The sequence below is a fragment of the Scleropages formosus genome, chromosome 18, assembly GCF_900964775.1.
Source record: "Scleropages formosus chromosome 18, fSclFor1.1, whole genome shotgun sequence".
NCBI classification, from domain to species: domain Eukaryota; kingdom Metazoa; phylum Chordata; class Actinopteri; order Osteoglossiformes; family Osteoglossidae; genus Scleropages; species Scleropages formosus.
Window position 1 is genome coordinate 12,191,458 of NC_041823.1, and position 25,732 is coordinate 12,217,189.

The 25,732-nt window shown below is 47.7% G+C and overlaps 1 protein-coding gene across 4 annotated transcripts in view; it reads right to left on the minus strand.

The window, feature by feature from the left end:
* Window positions 1–25,732, minus strand: part of creb5b (cAMP responsive element binding protein 5b) — a 55,169-nt gene that overhangs the window by 4,864 nt on the left and 24,573 nt on the right. For all 4 annotated transcript variants that reach the window (XM_029259826.1, XM_029259828.1, XM_029259825.1 and 1 more), the window contains 4 exons: window positions 21,028–21,154; window positions 17,594–17,704; window positions 3,428–3,787; window positions 1,867–2,097 (listed from right to left, as the gene is read on the minus strand). In XM_029259826.1, coding sequence (XP_029115659.1) covers window positions 1,867–2,097; window positions 3,428–3,787; window positions 17,594–17,704; window positions 21,028–21,154 — 829 coding nt within the window. The remainder of the gene's footprint in view (window positions 1–1,866; window positions 2,098–3,427; window positions 3,788–17,593; window positions 17,705–21,027; window positions 21,155–25,732) is intronic.

Consider the following 25,732-nt stretch of genomic DNA (forward strand, 5'->3'; position numbering starts at 1 on the left):
TGGAAAGTATGCGGAGGGTAGGCGAAACCTCTAGTCAATACACCACCCTCTTTTCTCGGTACTTATTGGTTATTATTCATCAGTTATTACGCGACTTTTCCTAAAGTGACGTGAGTATTTAAGCGGTTGACACGGCCTGTTTAAAATAGAGAATTCGATATCTGACGCTGTGTCTTTGCTCAAGGACAAAACAACAGCACCCCGCCTGGGGTACGATTCTGCATTTCACTCAGAGCCCAAACCAGTGACGCACAGAGCTTGCCAAAAAGGGGCCATTATAGTCCACACGTTCCTATTACCGCGATGATTACAGTCATTACAAACACCTGATCTGGTTAAACCTCAGGTAGCCTACGCAGAGGGCAAAAGTATTTTTAAGAAGCCACACACAGTGCGAATTAGAAAGGAAAGGTGTGAGCGCTGAGTCTGAAGTACGAGGTGACTGCTGTGATTTCTCTGCGGTGCGACGTGCTGAGCCAACGCTGAGTCTCAGGTTGCGGCACTCAGGTGCATTTCAGCAAAGGCAAGTTCCCGCAGGGCGCTACCCGGGGTCGGGCGGGTGGCCCCAGACCGCGGGCTCCCGTTCCCAGGCAAACGGATGGGGGAGCAACTCGAAGGAGCGCAATTTTTTATGGTCCTGCCCACAAAACAGCCAGACTGATTCCAGCGTACCTGGGAAAAGGTGGTCTGGCTGTGTGAGTGAAGAGGGCTGCGGCTGGGAAAGGGGGCTTGCGTATGTTTTCTTATGTTTATTTTTTCAATGTTCTATGAAGCTGATATTTGCTTTCGAAGGCCAGCAGTTGTATTAAATTGCCAAAGGACTCTTTGTGCCGCCATAGCGTTTCATGTCCGACATCTGCGCGCTCTAATGTAATTCTGCACAGGGGTCTGTTTATGGAGCCCAGCAGAAGTGGGGGCTGCACTCAAGTGCCGGAGATCATGACATCCGCAAGATCCACCCTGATCTCACGGCAAGCGCTACGCAACTCCCGGTCCAGGCCATGGCTATATCGCACCTGGACTACTGCAACTATGGCCTTCTGCCCTCTTCCATCAAACCTCTACAGCCGATACAGAATGCTGCCGCACGAGTTGTGCTTGATCTGCCGAAGCGTTCCCACGTACCTCCCCTCCTCATCTCTCCGCATGGGCTTCCTGTGGCTGCCCGGATCAAATTCAACACCCTGGTTACGGCTTCTAAAACCATCAAACGGATCTGCTCCTGGATATTTGCAAGACCTGGTTGCTTGCTACGCTCCTCCACCTCTGTCCGCTTGGTGGTCCCACGCACAGAAGGTCCGAAATCAAACGCGTAAAGGTTTTCGGTTCCGATTCCGATTCGATAGAATGGCCTCTCACTCAGGACTGCTGAATCTCTCCCAACTGACTGTACTCAAGAATCACGCACCTGAACTCAAATCTGTTGGCATAATGTCCTTTTTGTGTTGTTGTCAGAGGAAGCATCTGCTATGAAAAATGTAAATGAAAGTTTATGAAGTATAAAAAAGGGCACTGAGTATTGCAGTGGATTGCAAGGGATTCAATATGTGACCAAAACGTTGCTGGTGCAAAGACTGTGGTATAACTGCAGTAGTACCACTCAGTGGTGCCCGAACCGGACCCATCCCTGAAGGCCACCTTACAGCGTGCCCATACTTTACAGTTCTTCATACCACCACCTCCTCCACTTCAGTTCAATCATTGCTCTTGAGATGGGCTCTCGCCCCGAACTGCTCTCAACAATTATCCAACTTTGTAAATAAGTGCAAACGGAAAGCCGTGTAAATCCTTACGGATCAAAGCGTCTGCAGAATGAATGCATGATGTCATACGAGGAGGAGGTTTGGGTAATGGACAGGAAGGTACCTGCAGTTGCATGTTGGTCTGTGTGAGCTCCTCTGCCTTCTTCTCCAGCGACATCACCCACACCTTTCTCTTCTGCCTGCAGCGTGTGGCCGCCGCCCGATTCCTCTCCAGAAACTTCCGCCTGCGCTCGTCCGGGTCCTCGTCCGCCACCCGTCGCCGGCGACCCCCGGTGGGAGCGGGCGCTGGCTGCAGGGTCTGCGTCGGTTGCATCTGCTGGGCTGCCGGAGACAGCTGGGGGACACACGGACACATGTCAATGACAGCAGGAGCATTGGAGCCCCCTGCAGGCTGCCCCGCCCCCCCAGAAGTGCAGCTCAACCTGGCACTAAAATCATTCAATCAAATCTCAACCTTCCACTGTACCCCACCCTTGACCCTCCAAAACTAGCACCCCCCCCCCATATAAACAGCACTTTCCCTGTCTGGTACTTGCCTAAAAACAACACGGCTACACAGCCTGCCTTGATTCATTTCGCTGAGTGTCTGTGAGCGGCAGCCCAAAGCGGGCCGCCGCGCTGCTTTCTCCACCTGCTAAAGAGGTGTCAAGACACATTTTTCCACCCCCTCTTTCCATGCACATGTTTGGAAACAAACCTCTGATGAAATTCCACATGCCCTAAACTGTCAGAACGGGAGAAAAAAACTGACAAGTGCTTGGAAAAACCTGATGTTTAGAGGCTCGATATTACGGATTTTCAGCTGACCACAGGAAGGTTGAGCCGCTTTGATGATGTCCATCAGGCCCGCAGGCACCTTCGAGTTGCCAACAGCGGAAACAGCAACAAAGCGTCTCCGACTTAGAAGATCTGCCTCCGGCCGTGGTCTCGGCCATGGGACTGGCCGCTTCTGTCCTTATTATAGGTCTCACTCGGCCCTGATGCTCAAAATATCTACGGGTTGTTTATGTGCAGTCTTACGGTATATATAAATATCCACAGGATGTAACGGTGACTCTCTCTAACTATCAGCCTTGTCGTCATATGGTCTGGCCTCAGTCTTGGTCTCGCTCTCGGGATCAGACTCGGACCTCGTGGTGTTGGACCGTCAGAGCGGTCTCAGATACACGTCCGTCACACATACCCAAAGAAACCAAATACGCGTGGAAAAGCTCATGTGTCGAAACTGTGGAAGGCCGCAGCGTGTGAAACAGATGGGCTGGTCAAGTGCAGAAAGAAAACAGGACCCCCCCCCCACGTGCAACGACCCCTTGAGAATAGCAAAGCATCTTCCTAATCCGTGACGAGGTTCGCACACTACAACAGACCCGAATGGACAGAGGCCATGGAAACGGCATCGGGTTTAAGAACACGCATGTATAGCTTGAAATTTTTCTGCATCATTTAAAGCTGCTTTGAATAAAAATGTGAGGTAATGATTCCTAATTATCCGCACTTCTTTCTGGAACTTGTCAGATGGTGCTACTTGATCACCGTAAATATAACGTTTTGCCCTGGCGCAGCGTTACCTTGCATCTGTATGCATTTGCTTTTCCTGGCTATAGTCTCTGCGCCGTTGTGATCCAGTTCTGTTCTCTTCTGCTGTTAGTCACAAAAATTCGTACCTGCGAGGGGGCGCCCGAGTGGAGCGGGGGGTGTGGAGAGGTCTGGTGGCCGTGACCTGGGTGCAGGTGCGTCGGATGCGCTGGATGCGCTGGATGCGCTGGATGCGCAGGATGGTGGCTGTGACCTTGCTGCTGGTGGTGCCCAGTCTGGGCGTGAGCCTGGACGTGGGTGTGGTGGTGGTGGGCGTGGTGCTGGTAGGCGTGGGCCTGTGCCGACAGGTGCTGCGGGTGCGAGTGCAGGTGGTGGTGGTGGGCCGCCTGCTCCTGCTGCGATGCCATGATCTCCATCATGTGGCCCATGGCGCTTATGTTGCCGTTGGCGATGGCGCCCGGGTGATGGGCAAGGGCCGCTTTCAGGCGCTGCAAGGAACAGAAAACACACTGTCACTTTCCCTGAGACCAAGCCAGTGTCCACCGGTCCTGAAGTCTCAGACTGATACGCAAGAGAAAAATATTCCAAAATATATTTTTATAAAACATCAACCTGTGGGTGCAGCACATGGCGCTGGTGGATCAAAGTGCCTGAGCTATGACTTCAGAAGGGGGTTTAAATCCAGCTCAGTCTGTGTCGAGTTTGAATGTTCTCTCCACATTCATGTGGGTTTCCTCTGGGTGTTACCATGTCCACCCACAGTCCGTGTTTCAGATTAAACGAAGACTCTAAATTACTCTTAGTGTGTGTGTGTGTGTGTGTGTGTGTGTGTGTGTGTGAAGGAATGTGTGCGATTGCTCTGCAATGGACTGGCGTCCCATCCAGGGTGTACCTTATGGTTTCTCACACACTATGTCTCCAGAATGTGCTTTGGACCACCACGAAACTTCACTGGCCGACCTACTATTAATAACAGATAGTTGGATTTTTACAGTAAATGTAGGAATTTAAAACTGGCCCAACAGCCACATCTGGCATATAAGAAAACAGATCTAAACAAAAAGAAATCTCAACATGTAAATGTTTGTATGTCTTAAAAGGAGCATGCTGCAATATATGCAGCAATGTGTTGTCGTATATTTTTGGAAATGGTTTAGAATATTTCACTATAATTCTCTTTTCTTCTGTCTATAGGCAGCCCTCGGTGCAGGATCATGCAGACAGACGTGGACCAGGATGTCGGTCGCTGCTGATATACATTCCCACACTCTCCAGAAGTCACGCCGGCGCTGCGGCAGTCCAGGCAAACGCGCGGCGGTTCAAGGGCTCGGCGGCCACCGCAGCTCAGCACCTTCCCGGCTGGAGCCGTGCCCAGGCCGAGAGACGTCTGGTCAAGGCCTGGAACAACTCTCCACCGCGCGGCCTCAGTCTGGACCGCTCCATGTTTACTCTGCAGCGCACTTGTTTGTTTAGCTGTGTGGTCTACTTTTAAGCCGGTGAATGAGACGCTCTGAGCGGCTTGGCACGTGAAAGATGAGAGTGTCTTGGACAAGGTGCGCTTGTCTTCTCATATTTGCCGAACCCGAAAAACTCAGGCGAGACCTGTTTTTACATCTTTGAAAGGCGACCGAGAAAAATAAACAAACACGATCATCTAAGTGCCATGCAGTGTCTGCAGTCTCAACCTGCTGGATATGATCCCTAGTGAAAGTACTTAGACTAAATAAAAATGTCTGCACCACTTCAACATGCTCTTTTATTTTTTATGAACCGAAAGAAGAGTTCGAGATGTGACTGAGCGCAGAATCTGCTCCTTGTCAATGAGGGCCTAGCGAGCCCTAACGGACCAGGGCATTGTGTCCACCTGTGATCCAACCAGGAGGGGTGGTGAGGAGACAAGCTCCACCTCCTGCCCCGTCAGGGGGGGCTTCCAGACGCTTCCTGCTCCGCCCTGTACTGTGGGGAAAAAGGAGGTTCACCCCATCTGGAAGTCTTCTCAAACAGAGCCTTGGGCTTTGGAGCACCTCGCATCTACATGTGTGAAAGTTCAATGAGACTCCACACACTTCGTGTGTAACGACTGAAGAGGGACCTTCTTCAGAATCCTTCACACCATCTGTACGCGACGTCCGGATCAGGTCTTAAACAAGCTCATCTCATCAACCTGCATCATAACTTTTTATTCCGCAAATCCATTTTCAATAACCTCTCCTCCGGCGGTCTGCAGCTTATCCTGGAAGTACAGGGCGTGAGGCAGGGTACACCCTGGACGGGACACCGTTTCATTGTATGGCGCTCACCCACACACAACAGGCAATTTAGAGTCACCGGTTCACATGAAACATGTCTTTGGACGGTGAGAGGAAACCAGAGCACAAGGCGGTAACTCTACACAGTCAGATTTGAACCTACGTCACTATCCAGGTCTTAGAGAGTACCACCTCAGCTTGTGGCGCTGTCACGGAAGCATGCGCTTGGACCGATTGTCACTTGTCACAGTTTTTATACACCGCATAATGAATACCACTGACTGAAAAAATTTTCCATTGGGTTCACTTCTTTTCGTGCACGCACTCTTCCTCATTTCACCTTAATTCTGCTATATTTAACACATCAGCACCACTACCGCACAGCGGAAGCAGTGCATATAAACATTTTCTTTCAGAGAAGTACATTTGCTTGCACATTAATTAACTATTCATTATTTATTTATTCAAGTGAGAACGTACTGGTTATTCGAGGGTTTCACTGTAACATTTACAAACGCTAGGAGTTTACCTGTTTTCAAGCACCACTGTACACGATTGTTCACTGGTGTAAAAACATAGTATCCCATAAGGCGGCTGTATATGTGTACATTTATTTGCCGCTGTGACTGTAAAATGTGTTGATTAGCACCTGTAAATGGCAAAGCTGTTAATTCGATTCATCACCTCATCACGCCTCCCCCCGAACAAACCAGCGCTCCCTGTAAGCCTGAGTCGTGCGTGACACGTGAGGTTTGAAGAAAACTGTGAAAGAAGGTGTCAAATCTGGGCGCTGAGGATGAAGTGACAGAAAAGCAGTGAATTACTCTGGGGAAGGAATGATGCAGGTACATCTGAATTAAACCCTGCGATCTGTCCTCGCATTTTGCACTTATTCTCTCACCTTCCCTCATTCTCCCACCAGCAACCCCGCGCCGCTGCTCCTTCTCAGTCCCCCGCCCCCCTCCCCACATCCCTCACAGCTGCTGTCGGTCTGTACTGCCCGTGCATGGGGCTCCATATCTTTAACAAGCTCCACATTGACGATTCCCAGCGGGAACAGCCGCCAGCTGGCTCGGATACAATCCCTGGGCTCGATGTGCAGCACCACCTCACCCCACCCCACCCCACCCCCTGCAGTCAAGATCTCTCCCTCCGCCGAGGCTGTAAACCTCACAGAGGCATTCATGGAGGCCATTCCTGTCCTCGTACATGGACAGGTTGTGCGTTCCGCGTGTGTGCGCACGCGACAGGGAGATGGACCAAGCGCTGACACCGAACTCCCTGTGTTTGCCAGAGCCCTGCAAGCTACCGCATCGAAACTGACGCGAAGGACCACCATCTCCATTTTGCTCGCGCGGCTCAGGCCCGCGCTTTGCCGCCCCGCGGCTCCACGAGTCCGGTTACAGCTGTTCAGCTCGAACCCGCAAACAGTTACGCGCTAACTTCGGCCAGCTGCGAGTAAAAAGCTGCTAAGTAGCGCAATAAGAGGTCGGTGATGGATTGAGCCTTGAATGAATGAAAAGTGGAAAATTGAACATCCAAACTTCTTCAGGCAATGAAATAAACCTGATTTTCTTGTAGCGGAACAGAAATATGTCAGCAATTCGTCGGTTTAATTGCGTTTAACTAAGCATTCCGCACCCAGTGGTAGCAACGATCAAGATCAATACAGTGTAGGTTTTTGACATTTTTCTTTGCAGAAGAAAAGGCTCCTTAGGGTCAGGGTTGGTCCAACTACTTCAATTCTCAACTGCTGCCTCCATCCGTCGTCCATACCCTCACACTCGTGTGTCAGTGAGGCTAACTTAAAGTGAGCAGTACTCTTTGGTTGCTGAGCCTAGCTCACATATCATGCGCAGCTACACATCCTTTAGCGACAGTCGGTCAGTCGGCACCTGGCTCCATCGCCACCCCATGATCGCGCCCTCGGTTGATGCCATGAGTTTATCTCGTACCGCGCCAGCCACAGCGGACCCTCCCCGCCCCAGCCCGCCTCGCCCGTTCCCACAGAACTGGGTGGAATTTGCTCACCAAGCACCGGGCTGGTGAGTTCTAAGCGGTTCGTCCGGAGTTAAGTCTGCTTGGACCCCTGCCAGCCGATAGGGGGTGTTGGAGGGGGGTGGGGCATGGAGCTGGTGGGAGCGTGAGGGATCTCGGCTGTGGGAGGAGATCAGTCTACATCCCTCTCCTCTGCAGAGACGGCTGGCCAGCCCAGCACTCGTTTTTGTTTTTGATGGCGTTCCAGCTGGCAGAGCTATCGCTCTTTCTACTTTATTAATCCAATCAGTCCGTTCTCTTATCAGGCCGGGTCCCGGCGCCTCCCAGAGGGGGCCTGCGGAGAGCCTTGTCGGGGACTCGCTCCCACACAACTGGTACGAGTGAAATTGAGGGGCGCTGCATGGGATCGGGTCGTGGATACAAGGCCAGCGGCAGCATTCGCCCCATATTGCGCAGCTCCCTCAAAATGCGAGTAGCGTAGCGGATTACAGTGGTTGCTTTGCCATCAAAGAATTCGGGTTTGAATCCCACCTTCCGCTATAGTACATGTGAGCAAAGTAGTCACTCCGAACAGCCCCAGTGAACATTGCCCAGCTGTATCAATGAGTGAATCACTATAAATAGATCAGTATGCAAACCTAGCATTGTAACCTTGGACAATACACCAATACATAAGCAACGGTTAATAACTGACAATACTCACAGTAATTAGTACAAGAGCATGATAGTATAACTGGCAGCATGTTTTTGTGCCGTACAAACAACGACGGCTTTCGACTGCACAGTTCACGTGTCTGGAAGTGGCAAATATGCATAGAGCAATATAAGTCCAGCAAATTTCCTTGAGACAACTTAAGACAAAAAAAAAACAAAAAAAACACTTTCCTACGCATCGGTGCACAGTTTCCCAGCGAGAAGAAACCACATGGGAAATCTGCATTATCATTTTCACTGAGGTCCGGATAGTCTGATGCAGGAAGGAAAGACAGTTTTTCGGGTGAGGACCACCACAGCGCCTAGTTGACATCTCCAGCCCAGAAGTAATAGGTTTAAGGAAATATGTGTATTTCATATAACCTGGGTCTCATTGTCCTGGAAGAGGTAGAGATGGGGGTGGGGGTTGTAGTGAAACATTATCTTTTTAACCCTTACCCTATCGCTAATAAACACACACGTTCTTCTAACTGCAAGAGCTACGGAAAGCAAACTGTGATTGCTACACGATGGCGAACGTGATGTGTGCACCCATGTGCTCGCTGATGAGACCGCAGCGTTTGTAGCACCCCAGCTTCTTCGCACTGTGGCCTTCCTGACACGAGCAGAAGTGTTAAACCATAACATGAGAAAGAGCGCGCAAGACACAGGTCCAGGCAAAAAAGATGCATTTCGTCCGAGCAGCGCAAGAAGTGCGAGCACAGATCAAAGACACCGCACAGGTTGGCCTGGAGATACGATTGATAAATGCAGTTATCAACCAGTGAGTGGCTGTTGATTATTACTGTAACTTTATCATGAGCTCCCAGTGCATAAATTAATTATTAAATATTCAGATTTCGCAACTTGATATTTTCTTTAAAAGCAGCTTCTTAGAATGAATGTTCAAATGACGTTTTTAAGCAAATTCCACATTCAGACATTGGAATTATTGGAATTATCTGAACTGAAATATTTAAGCACCATCGTTATAAATACAAGTCCAAATAAATGTGCTTCTGTTCACTGCAGCTGGAGAGCAATTGTGAGTGGATGCAGAACGGATGCTGGGGCCTGTTCTCGTGAACCTCATTAGTATCAGGAGCCGGGAGTTCCTGGCTCCGGCATGAGAGCCGGGTGGTGCGTGTGCTTGTGTGTGTGTGTGTGTGTGTGTGTGTGTGTGTGTGTGTATACAGTACGTGTGTACATATATGTGGCATAATTGCCAAATAAATCACGGCAGTAACTTTCCTGGCAGTGATATTTGTAGGCCCTTGGTCCCCAGGTGAGGGACCCCATCTGCTGTAAGGGAGCAAGGGTCTCATTACAGCCACTGCCAGACCCTGAGAGGGTCTCATTTTCCCACAAACCCCACCCTGCCTTCCGTCGCAGCCATACCCAGTCTATAAGCCTCACACTCAATGCCCCCCTTCAGTTCACTTTATTACATTTTCCTCTCCCCCCAAGAGGCCGTAACCAACAACAGAAAGCTTAGTCCCCCCAAGTACCCCCCTCTGCCCGCATTACCCCCTCCCAGCATGGGTGGCTGTTAAACTGCTTTCTGACAGGACTGTGAGCACAGCCAGCGCTGTGTGAGTAAAAGCTGTGTTTCCCCACTGGGGCCAGAGGTTGTGGTTCAACCCACCCAGAAACACTGGCTATTGAAAAGGACTGGGTAATTTTTTGGGCCAGATGCTCCCAAGCTGGACTCCCCACTCTTAGCCACTTTCCCACAGGGCAGCCCTCCTGTTCTCCCCATCTACACACTGCATCCCCTCTGACACACCCGCTTACATTTATTCATTTAGCTAACCCTTTTCTCAGAAGCAGCTTATAATATTATTCTTAGGACAAGTTCACAATTACTCATTCAGATAGGGGGGTAATTGTACTAGAGCAAATCAGGATAAATACCTTACTTAAGGATACTATACCCAGAGGTGGGGATTGAACCCACAACCATAGGATCCATAGGCAGCAGCACTAACTACTATGCTACCAGCTGACCTGTATAAAAGCTTTAAGTGGATCTCATGGCTCTTTTCCAGCAGTGTGTACATCAGTGTCATCACATCTGCAGGCCTGGATCTGCTGTACACAAGTCAACCAGCTGAGTAAAGCAAAGTGAATGACAGCAGCGGAGATCCACTTCCCCCTCGGGGCTGTCCTCACGCAACAGACAGAGCATCTGCTACAGACTGAAAGGCCTCCACAAACAAACTCATAAACAACTCTGAAGGACTGCTGCAGAATTATACAAATTATAGAATTCATTGGTGATTTGAATGCAGTTGGTCTATTTCGGAATGATGAGCACTGCCATCCAGCAGAGGGCAGCCCCACTATCTGGACACACGGGGCATCGATCACCGATGTCCCCGCAACCTACTGCGAATCAGGGAGCAGACGGAGGAGCGTGTTTGGTGAGACCAGTAGAAAATGACACTTGATGTCTGGTGTGTCAGGACCACGCCTGCTCGCATGTGGGCTGAAGACTTGCGAGTCAATGTCTTTCACCCTTTGGATCCTGTTTATTGCTCCTCTGTCTACAGTTCTGATGGTTTTCACCATCCTTCACCTGTTTCTGGATTCCGCTTCCTTGTCTAGTCATTTGGCTCCTGGTTGTCATTTCCTTCCCTAGGCTTCCTCATGCCTTGTCAGAATTGCCCCTGTGACAACTCTTAGTCCAGGGTCTGTGTTTCTGCTATGATGTTTTGTTAGAAAGGCTGTGAATTACAGATAACTGTTCTTATTTCATTTATCCTTTCTTCATTTGTGTCCTTACTTTGAAAATATTCATCCCGTGGGTTACGTTTTGTTAAAGGCAAGGAAAATGTCAGACGTTCATCTTTTGTTTTAAAATAATAAATTAAGAAAATGTAAATGGCTGCGATACTCACGGTCACAGACTGATGTTACATAAAGGCGGTACATTTACGTTCACTGTAAATTCGGAGAAAAAGAGTGTGTGAGTGTCACAGAGTGAGTGTGTTTCACTGATGCATGGATGAGTAACCCCTTGCAAGTAGTGTATCTAACAGTGTAGTCACCTTGGTGAATAATGTGTGTGGGCTAGTAACACTACGTAGTACCTCTTTTAAGTGGCTTTGGACAAAAGCGTCTGCTAGGTGAATAAATGTAAATGTAAATACTGAGAGAATGAAGTTCTGATGCAAAGAAGATGTAGGGAGTTTTAGAGGAGCACCATAAATAATGACTGAGTTGCTCCTGGGAATCAAGTATTCCCCACTGGTCTTTTTTTGAGCTCAAGAGCTGAAGATCTCCAATCGGAGCTGAATTGTCCCTCTTCCCGCACGAACGACCCTACACGGAGGTCCGCCGCCTTCTTGAGAACAGCGATCTGCGGTCACACTTGGGTCTTGCACAAACCCCGCTCCTCAAAGGGCCTAACCCATTCACAACACACCGACCATGCCCGACTGCCCTCGACACAGACACACCCCTGTCCGCACAGCTAGGAAAACACTTGGTGATCCAAAGGAAAACAAAGCGCTGTTGGACTGCTGGCTGTCCCCCTTCTCCTCCTCAGAGAGTACATCATTCCCAGATCCAGTGTGTCAAATCAAGCCCAGTGCTTCATGCTCACCGCTGATACAAGTAAGTACTTCCAACAATGTCTAGTTCTTTCGAATATTAATTTCAAATTAAATATGCATGTGCGATAATGCCATGATACTTTAGGCACACATCTTCTTCCTGCACCGCTTGGTGTCGAGAAAGAACCTCATACAGGATCTCAGGCCTTCGTGGAACACCGAGCTGTATCCTCTGCAAGACACACACAACCAACAGTTTCTAGTCAAGCACCTTTTATGGTGATGAAACTGAACCTGGGAAGCCAGGGTGAGTGTGGACATCGAAGATCCAGCTGAACCTCACAGTCTCCAAGCCCAATGTTTGAGTCCAGAGGCGTCAGTCACTAATCAGTATTCCCCAAGCAGACTCCCGTCACCTCCCAGTTACTGTGAAAAATGTCTCTTTTCAGCTCTGGCCTTGCTGTATTTCCATCACACTCATTATACAAAATATGTGCTTTAAGGCTGCAGCTATAACTCTCCACGGTCAACCCAAACATGACCACTGACTTTCAGAGCGTTGCACAGCAACCTGCAGGATCAGCTTGGAAATTGTAGTCTAAAATCACTCCTACTCATGTTTCTTCAACTGTGTCTAAATATAATGTTTTTCTCAAAATGAGGTATATTTTTTCCCAAGTTCTGTGCTACAACAACACACAATCTACACTAATATTTTGTTCATCTGCCATGTGCTGTAAATCTGGAAGTACCATATCACTGCTGAGAGTAAAACAATCTCTGACGGTGTTTCTTTGGACATGGAAATTCTGTCAGCTAATTTACATTCATTCATCTAGCTGACACTTTTTTCCAAAATGAATTACAACTATTTACCCATTTATACAGGTGGAGCAAATTAAGGTACGTACCTTGCTCAAGGGTTATAGCTAGATGTAACAGTCAAACTGGCAACCTTTAATTGAAAGGCGGCAGCTCTGACCACTATGCTATCTGCTGTCCCGTAATGCTTCATCTTACCGTAATCAGGAAAAAAAATTACTCACTTAGTTAAGAAATAAAGGTCCTCACTGAAAAATTCAGAAAATTGGTTTCTATGACATATGTTTCTTTTATAAAATATGGAGGTATAAATTCTGTCTTTGGTATTCCCTTCCATTGGATCACTTTACCCTCCTTTGATGGTATCACTTTCTATTATGACATGTTTCTTTAAGAATTGCCTCTTTTTTCCCCCTTCTTCAAGAAAAACGGAGCACATTTAGGGTATGCCAACAATTACGTCATTGGCTGAACCTGTGCCAGTGCAAGAACCAATGGGCCTTCAGCATTCGAGCATATAGTATTGTTTACCTCATAAAAACTCAGCACCTACTTCAGAGCCTAGTGACACATTTATTTTTCCTAGTAACAGGGTAAACAATAGATAATTACTAATGTAACAAATAACAGATTTGAAAAAAACTGGCTTGGGTTTCATTGATAAAGGCTTATTTGGCCCTCTTGGTTAAAATCACCCTCAGTCTAAAAAACAATAACACTGATAACACCTTCTCCAAAAAACAGATCTTAACGCTGGTGACCCTTTGAAATTCTATCCGTTTGGATTTCAGGCTTCCACTGCAAAAGCTTCCAAATGCAGAGTTGTTTTCATATACGCGATAAGAGCGAGATTGGACGTCCCGCTTTCTTGCCAGAGACGGATAGTGAAACTCTTTCATCACGAAAAAGAAAGGAATTAAACAACGGGGGGATGAAGTTACTGAAACTTTCTGTGTTCTTAAATATTCAGTGATGGGACAACGTTGTATTGCATGAAAGGCACTCCTTTAACTTACCACTCATTCACACATAAACACACACATATCTTGACCCTTCACTGGCAAGGCGTATCTTATATCAGAATTTTTCATCAACCATGCAAAGAGGATATGATGTAACTAACTTGGCACGGACTCTGCAACGCACACAAAATGAGTGAAGTAAGAGAAAAATGGTTAGGAAGAGGAGTGGTGTAGTGTTTTAGGTGTTGGGCAGTAATTTGGGTCACAAAAACGCCAGCTTGTTGTTGTTTATGTTTTTAAGTCCCCTCTAGTTCAGAACGAGATGATGCCTTCCCAGCATCTGAGCCAGAAGTCCCACCGGGACATGCCACTTCACTCGATCTCATTAAGTATTTATACCAGAGATGGTGCATACAGCGGCTGCATCTCCTTGCAAAACCAATTAGAGCCAGTGTGTGCCTCTGAGGGCCTTCCCAGCAGGACCACAATGCACCACAATGGGTCAGATCCAAGAGTCCCCACCCATCCACCTTTCCCCAAGCCTTATAGACCCAGAGTGGACATCAAGTCCCGTGGAAAACACGAAAGGAGGGTTTTAGATATATAGGTATGCATGTGCCATGCTGGGCTCTGCATGGCTGAGGATACAGCAGGAAGCACTGACTGCAGCGGAAATGGGTCTGAGGACCCACAATGCCTCTGGTGGACAAGGAAGGGGGGGTCCATTGCTGCTCCCTCATTTAACTGCTCACAGGAGGCCCTATCAGAGTCCATCAGTATGAGCTTACAAAACCACACTTACTGCACTTTCTTTTTCCCATTCGAACCTCCCGATTCCCTCGACAACTACAGAAATCATTTGAACTTAAAGAAAATGCTCCTCTACTTTTTCTTGTGACTTTCCTCAGTGTCCAGCTTTCAGCTGGAGAAAATGTTCCCAGTTTTTTGGCAAATTACAGCGGAGCCCACAGAGTAGAGAGTAAAGTTCGTCTGTTAACACATATGTGAAGAATTATTATTATTTTGTTGTTTAGCTGTCACTTTAATACAAAGCGACTTGCTAATCAGACCCATTTATACAGCTGGGTATTCGTACTGGAGTAATTCAGGGTAAGTGAAAGAAAAAGCGGTATGAGAGCGGTGGAGGGAGCCAGATGCCGCCAATCCAGTGTCAGTCGGCGCTCTCACGCACCTACATGTGTTCCCCACACAGATGATGGGACGCATGAGGAACCCCGTCCAGTGAACTCTTCACGTCTCAGTCTGACCATACCCCTAACCACTGTCATGGCACAAAGAAACAGCTGGGCACTCGAGAAGCTAACAACAACTTCCACAAAACAGTTTGCAACAAGCACAGAGCGGTACGCATCCTGCACTGCCCCACTTCACGCTGTGGTCAAGTGCTTACAGCCGTGAACACACACAGAGCACCGATGGAGCTACGTTTAATCTGAGCGTCAAACAAACGCGTACTGTTACGCACTGTACCTAGCAATCCTTCAGCGTACCGTTTGGAGTGTGCCGTGCGCCGACATTAATGCGCGTCAGGGGTCAACGCAAACAGGAAGTCAGGGCAACGTAAGCAATCTCGTTAATGCCTCCTTTACAATAATTCTCATTTACACTTACATTTATTCTTCAACAAAGAGAGAAAAACGGAGTAATAACCTGTACCAAACCAAGTGAGTAAAACAGAGTGGTATAGGATGCAGCACAAATACATTTCAGTAGATTTGCATGTAATTCATATGTATCACACTTTCAGCAAATTTCCAGTGCTGTAACAACAGATAAATTCCATGATCTTTACCCTGACCATCCTAAGAAATATCCAATAATATGAATGTTTCACTGGACTTGAAAGTTGAAACTCACTTGAACTGCATTTTCAACTACACGAATCTTGTAGACCACGTTATCACATTCTCTCTTACACGTTAGAGTATAAAGTTTTGATCCCTTCCTAAAGAAAAGTGCACCTGCAATTTAATGTAGTTTTTAGACTGTGTATTTCAACACCACTGCACTGCTGCTCCACAAAAGCAAGCTACTTTTTCCTTATCGTGTTCAGAAATCTGAAAAACGCATCGCGTAAAGGAAATAAAAGACACTGCGAGCTACAGCGCTAAGTCATTCTTCTGGAAGAGGCACAACAGAAGACATGAGTGATAAAAATACTGGTCAGAGTGTGAGTGAGGGTGGAACTTGTGTGTCTCTAAAAATAAAAGTTAAATGAAAGACGGCATGCAGGAATAGGCTCCTCGCTCTGGGATCAGGTATAATTACTCCCGCTCACCTCACGGCTTGATTGCTAGTTACATTCGGTGTGTAGGAACACACAAATACATGTGTGCTTCTGTAAGTACGTGTGGCTGCTGTATTGTATGCTTGCATGCAAATGATGCCTTCAAGTGTATATGTGTGTGCGTAATACCAGTGAAAAGCTTGGAAGGCTGGAAATTTTTTTTTTTTTTTTTCCGCAAGGCATTTGGTGAACAACTTTGGTGCGGAAATGAGATTCCATCTCTCCCCAGCTTTTCTGCAGCAGTTCCCAGAGACGTGGGACACTTGGTCGCTTCACTTTCACTGTCCTGTCCAGTTTGCTCATCTGTTACAAGTACCGGCAGAGCGTCCAGGTGTACGTGTGTGTACGCGTGTGCTGTTCTGCTCAGCAACTCCCCACCACACCCACATCCACACAGTGATATGGACAAGCTTAGGTTCTTGAGCAGCACGAGAGAACAAATTGTCGAGCAGGTCAGACGGGCTGAGTCAACAGGGACTGGTGCTGCCCGCGGGGACACGAGACGGGGTGCAGTTTTTAGCGTCGGTGTTGCTGCTCGGGACCTCACACAAGGCAACAGCCACAACCAGAGATGTGACTCATCCTGGGAAAGGGTGGCACAGCGGTCTCCATTTATCACATTTGCTCACTTGTACATCCAAGCTCGGATTGAAAATCCGCCAGTGTCAGATGGACACTTGAAATGTGCGGTAATGAAAGAAGACTTGTGGGGCGAAACAAGAGACTGAAGATGAGAATGATGAGGATGATGAGAATGCGAACGTACAGTATGTCACTACCTGTCGACCTGTTGTAAAAAGCACAAATATATAACCTGGACTGCGTTTTATCGGGAAAAGTGTTCGCAATATGGATAAAATCAAACGCAGGTGTCCTCTACATACCTCTCAGCAAAAGTACAAATTATTATTTCAAGTATAAATAATATAAAGTTTAGGAACGAAGCTGTGTTTCACACCTGTAATAAGCAAAATAAACATGAGCGAGAACCTGCCGGAAATGTTACTCACATCGAAAACAAAGCATGTTTTTCGTCTGGCCTAGTGCCGAGCTCCACTTTCCTGTGCGCAGACATGTCCCAGCAGCTGACGCTCCCCGCGGTCAGTCAGCAGCCGAGTCAGAATCCCGTCGCCCTGAGGCTGGCCTCCCCTCAGGTGCTCTCCTCTCACCAGCCTCCGTGGAACGTCCCCACGCAGGAACGCCTGCGGAACGGCAAACCGCCGTGCGACAGCGCGGCACCGAGGTCCCTCGGAGGTCCGGTTGCCGTGCCATGTCGCCCGATTCACAGGCCCTCGGTGCTCTCGTGCATCGCCCATATTCTGCTCTAACTGCCTGCTTTGTCTAAAATGAGGTCATTGGAGCTCGGGATTTTTTTCCCGTGTTGGACAAGTGCGAAAAAGTTGCAGGACCTATAGTGCCTGTTCTGTACATATATCAAGCCATCCACAGGCGGCCTCTCACAGGCACATAAAGGGCCCTTTCAACATTCTGGCGCGGCGCTGGCCGACCCAGACCAGGCTTTGATTCTGCCCCAAATGACAAAAAGCCCAGAGAAAGGGTTTCCTGGACAGCCCGGTGGAAAAAATGGTTCGGAAGCCAACCGAACATGTATATGTATGTATGCGTGAACAAATGCGTGCACACACTGCTGCGTGCCAACGGTATCTGTGTATGTGCGCGCATTCATATGTACTGTGGAACTCACCAGCTTAGCTTCTGAGTGCATAGAGGGAACGTGAGGGGAGGAGCAAGAGCTGCTGTGGGTGGGGCCTTGCATTTCCATCAGGCTGGAGCCCATGGACATCGGTCTCTCCATCTGAAGGGGACAGTTTCAACACGCAATATTAACTACGCATGCCGCATGTGATACGACACAGACGGCTCAACAGAACCATCCGGAAAAGCAACGGACCGCACCGGGGCACACCATCGGAGTGGGCGACACCAAAATGACTGTCTATAAAATTTTTGTGCAGTGTTTCAGCAGAGAAGGGGGTGCGGTGGCGCAGTGTGTTGGACCACAGTCCTGCTCTTCGGTGGGTCTGGGGTTCAAGTCCCGCTTGGGGTGCCTTGCGATGGACTGGCGTCCCGTCCTGGGTGTGTCCCCTCCCCCTCCAGCCTTACGCTCTGAGTTGCCGGGTAGGCTCCGGTTCCCCGCGACCCCATATGGGACAAGCGGTTCTGAAAATGTGTGTGTGTGTGTGTGTGTGTGTGTGTGTGTGTGTGTGTGTGTGTGTGTGTGTGTTTCAGCAGAAATGTATTATTTTTTATAAAAATATATATGTAGTTAGTCACAACATGGGGACAGCTGGTAGCATAGTGGTTAGAGCAACTGCCTTTGGCCCCAAAGGTTGCAGGTTTGACTCCCACTTCTGGCTGTAGTACTCTTGAGCAAGGTACTTACCCTCCATTTCTCTAGTAAAAATTACTCAGCCGTGTAAATGATTGTAAGCGTGTAATAATTAACCTTAACATTTTAAGTCTCTTTGGAGAAAAGCATCAATAAATGTAAATAACACAACTTCTGTAATAAGGCCTAGCTGACAAGTATCAATAGAGCAACTCTATGCCCATTCAGCTTTCGAACCTTCTAATGTGTTCCACTCAGAGCTCTCATTATTACCCAATTACAATGGCGCTTCAAATCACATGATTTCATTCACACGAGCTCTCCTTTTCACAGTTGCTGCTGTTTTTACAGTCACTGATTTTGTCACATTTACTGGTGTTTTAGCTACAGTACTGTGGTAATTAGCATTTGTGAACCTATATCACATACACATTTTCAGAACCGCTTATCCCATACGGGGTCGCGGAGCCTACCCAGCAACACAGGGCGTAAGGCCAGAAGGGGAGGGGACACACCCAGGACGGGACGCCAGTCCGCCGCAAGGCACCCCAAGTGGGACTCGAACCCCAGACCCACTGGAGAGCAGGACCCGGTCCAACCCACTGAGCCACCACACCCCCCTAGTTGTTAAACCTTTTTACTTATTTACAAATTCTATTGTTTCCTTACCGAATTTTCACTTTAACCACATGAAACTATGTAAATGTAAATACATTTAGGCTGTGTGTATGATATTGTAATTTAAAGGTGTTGTTTTAATTTTGCTAGTTGTTTATGTCACTACTATGCTATTACATTCAGTGATATACGGGAATTACGATTTACGAGTAACAGTGAAAAATACAGTACATTACTAAGGATTCCGTATGGTCTGGTACGAGAGGAGGTCCACGGGGGGTGGTGACACCATGAGTTACCACACTGGGTGACACAAACCCTAGTGATCTCATTGCAGAAAAGTGTGAAAAATAACACTGGCAGATTCACGCGCCTTATGAACTAAAAGAGTTTTCACGATACGTACGAGATGTATGTATCCCCAAACCTATTGCCAGTTATGGCTTGTTTCACACATCTCGGCCTCCACATGCCATCCGAGCCGAATGAAGACATGAGTGAAATAGAAACTAACACAGGAAGCCAGGCAACAATGGAATATATCTTGAAAAACTATTAATAGCCTGAGAAGCACAGCAGTAAGTGCATGTTGTTTGTGACAGAGTAGGTCAAATGTGACAAACCTTTGGCTGAAAGGAATATGTGCAAAATACATTTGTGCTGAATTTTGCCCTCGGAAGAATGCGTACATGTGAGTATGGGCTCGCCTGAAACGGAGTGTCCTATGTCACACTTAAAGAGAACTTGTATCGTGCTTAGTCACGGTTCTAGAAGTGTTAAAATTTAGCTGACATCTCTATTCGAGGCCATTTACTATGTTTGTATACATAGCTACTGTTATTATTTACCCACTTACATTGTTAGGTCCTTTTTACCAAATTAGTTCAGGGTAAGTACCGTGATCAAAGGGTACTACAGCAGGAAAAGGGATTCAGATACAGGCCTTTGGATTGTAAGGCCATGGTTCTAATCAGGCAGCACGGTCTCACTGTCTCACAACGCCTGGGTGGTGCGAGAGGATGTGGGTTCAATCCCTGCTCAGTTTGTGTGGAGTTTGTATGTTCTCCCCATTTCTGCGTGGATTTCCTCCGGGTGCTCCGGTTTCCTCCCACACTCCAAAGACATGCTGTTCAGGTTCCCCCATAGTGTGTGAGTGGATGAGTGAACCAGTGTAAGTAGTGTATCTAGCAGTGTAAGTCACCATGGTGAATAAGGTGTGTGGGCTCATAACACTACATACAGTTTGTTGGAAGCTGCTTTGGAGAAAAGCGTCTGCTAAATAAATAAACGTAAATCACTATGCCATCTGCTGCTTCCTTTGGTGTGTTAAATTATGCAAATATCGCTCCCTTGGCCTTGTTATAGCAACTCAATACAGACTTCTGAGCTCAATAGATAGTGCAGATCTTAATACTAGAGTAAATGAAAGTTAGAATTTTTGAGTTATATTTGTAAGTGTCATATAACTGATGCAAGGTGACTCGGGGCATCAGAGACAACAGCACAAAGCCCGACAGACCCCGCTGAGCTGGGACCAGATGAAACGCGTCAGCCGCCATTCCACCAGAGCCGGGAAGAAAAACGCCACGTGGAGCCATAATTGCCCTAAGTGTATTTTGTATGAAAATATTGTCAGAGCCTGGACCCCTTTTCCTGAGCTGTCAGTCACCTGTGCAGTACTGACAGGTCTTAATTTACCAAACACTGAGCATGGTCAGCCGGAGCACGGGCTGGATTGTGTTATAGAGAACATGTGGTGTCATTAAAAACTGATGGGTGGGGCCTCTCTGATGCTGTTATCACTACAGTTCTCATGGAGACCAAAAATTGCACAGGCTGAAAGCTGTTAAAGACGTTTTTTTTTTTTTAGAAGGATTAAAAGGATAAAACTGCACTCCGGCAAACGCTCTTTTTAATAAGTAATAACATGTTGTAAGACAGGCACAGATAGAGGTCTCAGAAATGTTTTGTAGTTGTACGGTGGTAGGAGGAGGGGGTACGTGAGTCGACGGTCAGAAGCAGGGTTGAAGACTATAAAGCTGAACGTCCAAATAAGACGGGAATTGATGCTGCACCCATGAGAGACCTTCTGTTCAAAAAATGCCAAAAGATAACATGAGAGTGTGGTGGGGGGGAGCCACTAGACTCTCTTGACATCCCTGAGTACTTACAGGCATCAGCACAGCGGAGGAGCCTGGCATGGTGGGGTCAGGCAGTGTGCCGGGCATGGAAGCAGGCAGTGGCTGCCGGGGTCGATTGCGCAGTTGCAGCAGGGAGGACATTGAACCGGGCAAGGGCCTGTAGTCACAGGGAGAGACAGGGAAGAGGTAAACCTCTGACACTTACTAGCCTTTTCGTTAACTGCTATCCATCCCATCTATAAAATTCAGCTAATCTCTGAAGTTCAGCATTTGATTAGCTACTGAACAACATGGTCAAAAATTACAGGGATATTCCAGTCATACCAAGCACTAGGCTGTTGAAATTCTGGAAAAGCAGTTAGCTTGAGTTGTTCCAAAATCCTCTAAAATAACCAGATTTACTCCAGTAAAACATATAGATAGGGTACACTCAGAAAGAAAGATGACTTGTAAGAAATACCAATATTTTTTGCTAGACACATGCAGCACGTGTAGGAAAGGGAAGAGCAGCAGAGACCAGGGTCCCATGACGCCGTGGCGTGGTGCAGCCCAGGCCAGCAGACTGAGAAAAGTCATGACATCTTCAGGTCTCGGACCCAGCTGCTCACGGGTCCCTGCACTCAGACTGACCCTACCCGCAAGAACACAGCGTGCATGAGAACAAGTGCCGGCACAATGACTCTCGTGGTGTCCACATCTGCTCTACGCCCTGGCCTGGTCTCAGACTCGCCCACAGTGAGGTATCTGTTTTCACGATGCGTAACGTCGCGTCAGCGGGCTGCATCCATCTCCGCTGAAGGACAGCTGGTCTCATGTCTCAGCCATTCCGTGGTCGCTATACGGACACACCCTTGACAATTTCAAGTGGTTTATACCTTAACAACATCTCCTGTTAAACATGACAAGTGAAGGGCCATTGAGGTCTATTAGATGCCCGCTATGTAAAACCGAAACCTGATTTCTTGTTATTCTGTAGCAGCAAAGTCATCGTTTCATTTGCAGGAGTTACGTGTTCCCAATGCTATACAAGTGAACAGAGCGAAAGCATGTGGAGGATTAAAATGCTTGACACAGGAGGGTTAGCAGAGATTGCTCTCACCCACCTGAACAAACGGCTGTATTATTTCAGCCTGAAATCGTTTGCTTATACCACGAACAACACGTCACAACATTCAGACTCATTATTGACCAATACCCTTCGACGTTACAGGTCTGATATTTTTTCTTTTCAGCGACATTCCTTGCCGGGGCCCCGATCCATCGTAAATACACATTTATCCTCGAGTAGCACACCAGGCACTCAGTGACAATGCATGTTTTATTGAGGTCCAGAAAACCACAGAGCACTGACGAAAGCAAACAATTGTTCCCAGTGTGTAGGCTTTCCCCTACTTGCATTGCTCCGTGAAACAGGAACGTTTTTTCATTATTTAATTCCAGTACAAGAACCACAAAAGTAATCAAATCACTGCTAAGCTAACAAAAATGTATGCTCTTGGCTGCAGAGGGTCCTGCTCCATCTGTTGTATGCATGGTGTGATTTTATGTGCTTGCTCTACAAATGTTTGTGCACTGATGCTGTAAACCAAACTTGCCCGAGACCGAAACACAGAAACTGGACATCTGACGACAGGCAATCACTGTTACGAGTTAAAATTTGAAATATTTGAGTGCAACAGTTAAGTATTCATAAAATGCAGAAAGCATGAGCAGATTATTTGCACCTCAGCGGTTCCCACTGTGAAGCATGGAGGGGGCAGCATCATGGTGTGGGGCCACTTTGTAAACCAAAGCTGGGAATTTTTACTACATCCATGGCAATCTCAACCAATTAATAATGGCCATTATTGCATTCTTAAGACACATACTGTTCTGTCAGGTCTAGAACTAGTTGGGCAGTCCAACGTTCTTCAGCAAGATAACGACCCAAAACACACATCATAGTTGTGCAAGAACTATGTGGAGAAGAAGACTGAAGGACACCTCAAACTACTGACCTGGATCTAAAACATTATCAGTTACGAAAAAAATAGTTTCTGGTAAGGGTGCTCAAACTTTTGCTCAAAACATGCTTTAACCTTCTGTTCTATGACTCCATCAGAAAAGTGCATTACTAATGTACATCTGCATGACCTTCAGCAACTGAATCTCACACCGAATCACTGCAATGTCCACTCCCATGCCCATCACTCACTCCACAAACAACTTTTATTCTTCCCAGTGCTGAGCAATGCTGACCAGCTCTCAGTATGACTTCCAGAGTGGCTGGAAAAACATGAGAGCCAGATCACCTCTCAGGGGCACATGAAACTGCCCTTGCCCATGTACCGCACCGTCTGCCACAGAAAAGGGGCGATTTCTTGTCACTTGCCAGATAGGAAAGCAAATTAATGTGCACAGGGCAGGAAAGTGAGTTAATTAGGGGCGGCTCTGGCCGTGGGAGAAGAAAGGGGTCTTTGAAGCTGCACAGATTCCCCAATCGTGTCGATGTGTCAGCACACCTCACCTGTGGCAGGGACTCCTGTGGAAAAACCAACAGCCAAAGCCGTCCAGAAGGTCTGGGAAAAAACATTTCCTTGGCTGAGTTTCCCTCTCCCACTAACAAAGGAAGTTCAAAATTCATCTCTCACTTAGAATGCTAAGTACAAGACCACAAAACATCTTGCAGTGTAGGATACACGTGTGTGCAAGTGTGCATAACCTTGTGTGGTTTTGCAGCATCATGTCTCTGTAAATGCATATGTGTGCATGTGTGCATGCATGCATGCATGAGATTCATCTGTATGCATGCACATGTGTGCATGAATGCGCCCGCTTGTGTCCATCCACACGCCTGAATATGAGCATGCATGTGCATGTGTGTGTGTGTGTGTGTGTGCCTATATGTGTGTGCATGAACAATTCCAGGCTGCAGCTCCACTGACAGGACTGATAATAAGCACCCCTCAGTCCACTCCCCCCAGGGGAGCAGGTAGATGCGGAGCAGCTCTGACCCTGCGCTCTCACATTACTGAGCACCTCGCAACTTCAGCATGACGTCACCACTCTCCCAGAGGTCCCTGCCTCTCCCTCGCTCACTCCGTGTCTCTTCCCTTCGCTCCCCTTCTCTCTCCCTTGCTCTCGCTCACTCTTGTTTCCCTTGATTCCACTAACACCCAGCCCTCATTCTTCTGTCCCGTTTGGGAATTACTAATGCTAAGCGCTGCAAACTCCTCCTCTCCAGGCTGGAGAGCTTCAGCAAGATGTTACCTCCTCAAAGGCATGTCTGTGCCCATGCTCTAAGCACAGGATTCTGATGCCCAAATCCCCCAAAGGCCCTCTGCCCTCCCCCCGAGTCCCGAGTCTTTGGCCGTGTGGCTCAAACACAAGCAGCCTGGCAGCCGCCCAAGAGGAGGGAGGAGAAAAAGCCAGGCGCAGCCAGCCCACTGACTCATATCCTTCCCTTCTGACTGCAATCCAGCACTGATGTAATGCTCTTGGCTTTCCTTCAACAACCCCCCCCCCTCCCCCCCGCATATCCCTCCTCCTATCCAACAACGAGGGCCTCCACTCTATGCTAACTCTGGTAGACGCAGCAGCTAAGAACTTTCAAATGTAACCAAAACAGCCCGCGGCCGAGTTCCAGACACCGTGAGACGCGTTGGTGCAGTCGCCATGGCAACGAGGCCAAACATGGGGAGAAACAGCGGCCTGAAAGAGCTTGCAGCTGCCTGGCGCTCTGAGTAAACACTACACAGGACATGTCAGTGATTTACTGCCTTTAATCAGACGCGGGAGGAGAGTGCCATGGGGTTTGAGCTGAGGAAATAATAAGAATCTGATCAAATAAATCAACACTAATGGCTCACGACAGAGCCTGACTTTTATTAGCAAGTGAAAGATCGGTTCTCGGGTACCAGAAGTGCCGTGGATTTGGAGGTGCATTCTGGCACATTCGGGTGGCATGGGATGTTGACGCATATGGGGTGACCAGGATGACTTGGTTAACACAGCCCTTGAGAATCAGGACAGAGCCAATATGTGCAGTTCAGTCTGAAAGTGCCTTGCTGTCCTTTGACTCACACATGTTGACTAATGAAGTTAAAATACAGCGGTCTGATCAGGTCCATGTCAGTCGTGCTTGTCATCTAAAAATGTACAGTTGACACTTAATTTATTTAAGAACACACCATTTCAAAGGAAGATCTGAATTTCTTTGGTGATCAGTTCTCTGTATCTCTGTATATATGGAAGGGAACGTCTTGAAAAGCACCAATGGCTTTTTTTGTGCCGTGATGCCCTTTATATCTTTAACTTTACTGTAATCCCTCCCAGACTAACTTTTACTCCTGTCTCCTGCCTCCAAGCCTCAGTAGAGAGCCTTCTCAGCCTCTTCCACTCCATAGGCACTTCTCTACCTGTTCTTTATTTAGTACCTATCCCTCTTTTCCTCTCATACCCTTATTCATTTCCTCTCTTTCTCCATTCCATTTACCTTTCTTCCTTTGCTCCAGTCTATACCACATCCCTCTTTCCTGCTGTTCCTCCACTCCATACAGATCATATAGGTCCTCCTCTCTTTCTAATCTCCACTCCAGGTAGAGTCCATCCACCCCTCTTCTTCTGTTCCATACAGACCATTCTCCTCCTCTCTTCCACTTCTCCACTCCATGTCCTTCTCTTCTTCTACTCCATACAGACACATCTCCTCCTCTGTACCTCTTCTTTACTAATCTCTCACTTCCTCTGCTCCGTG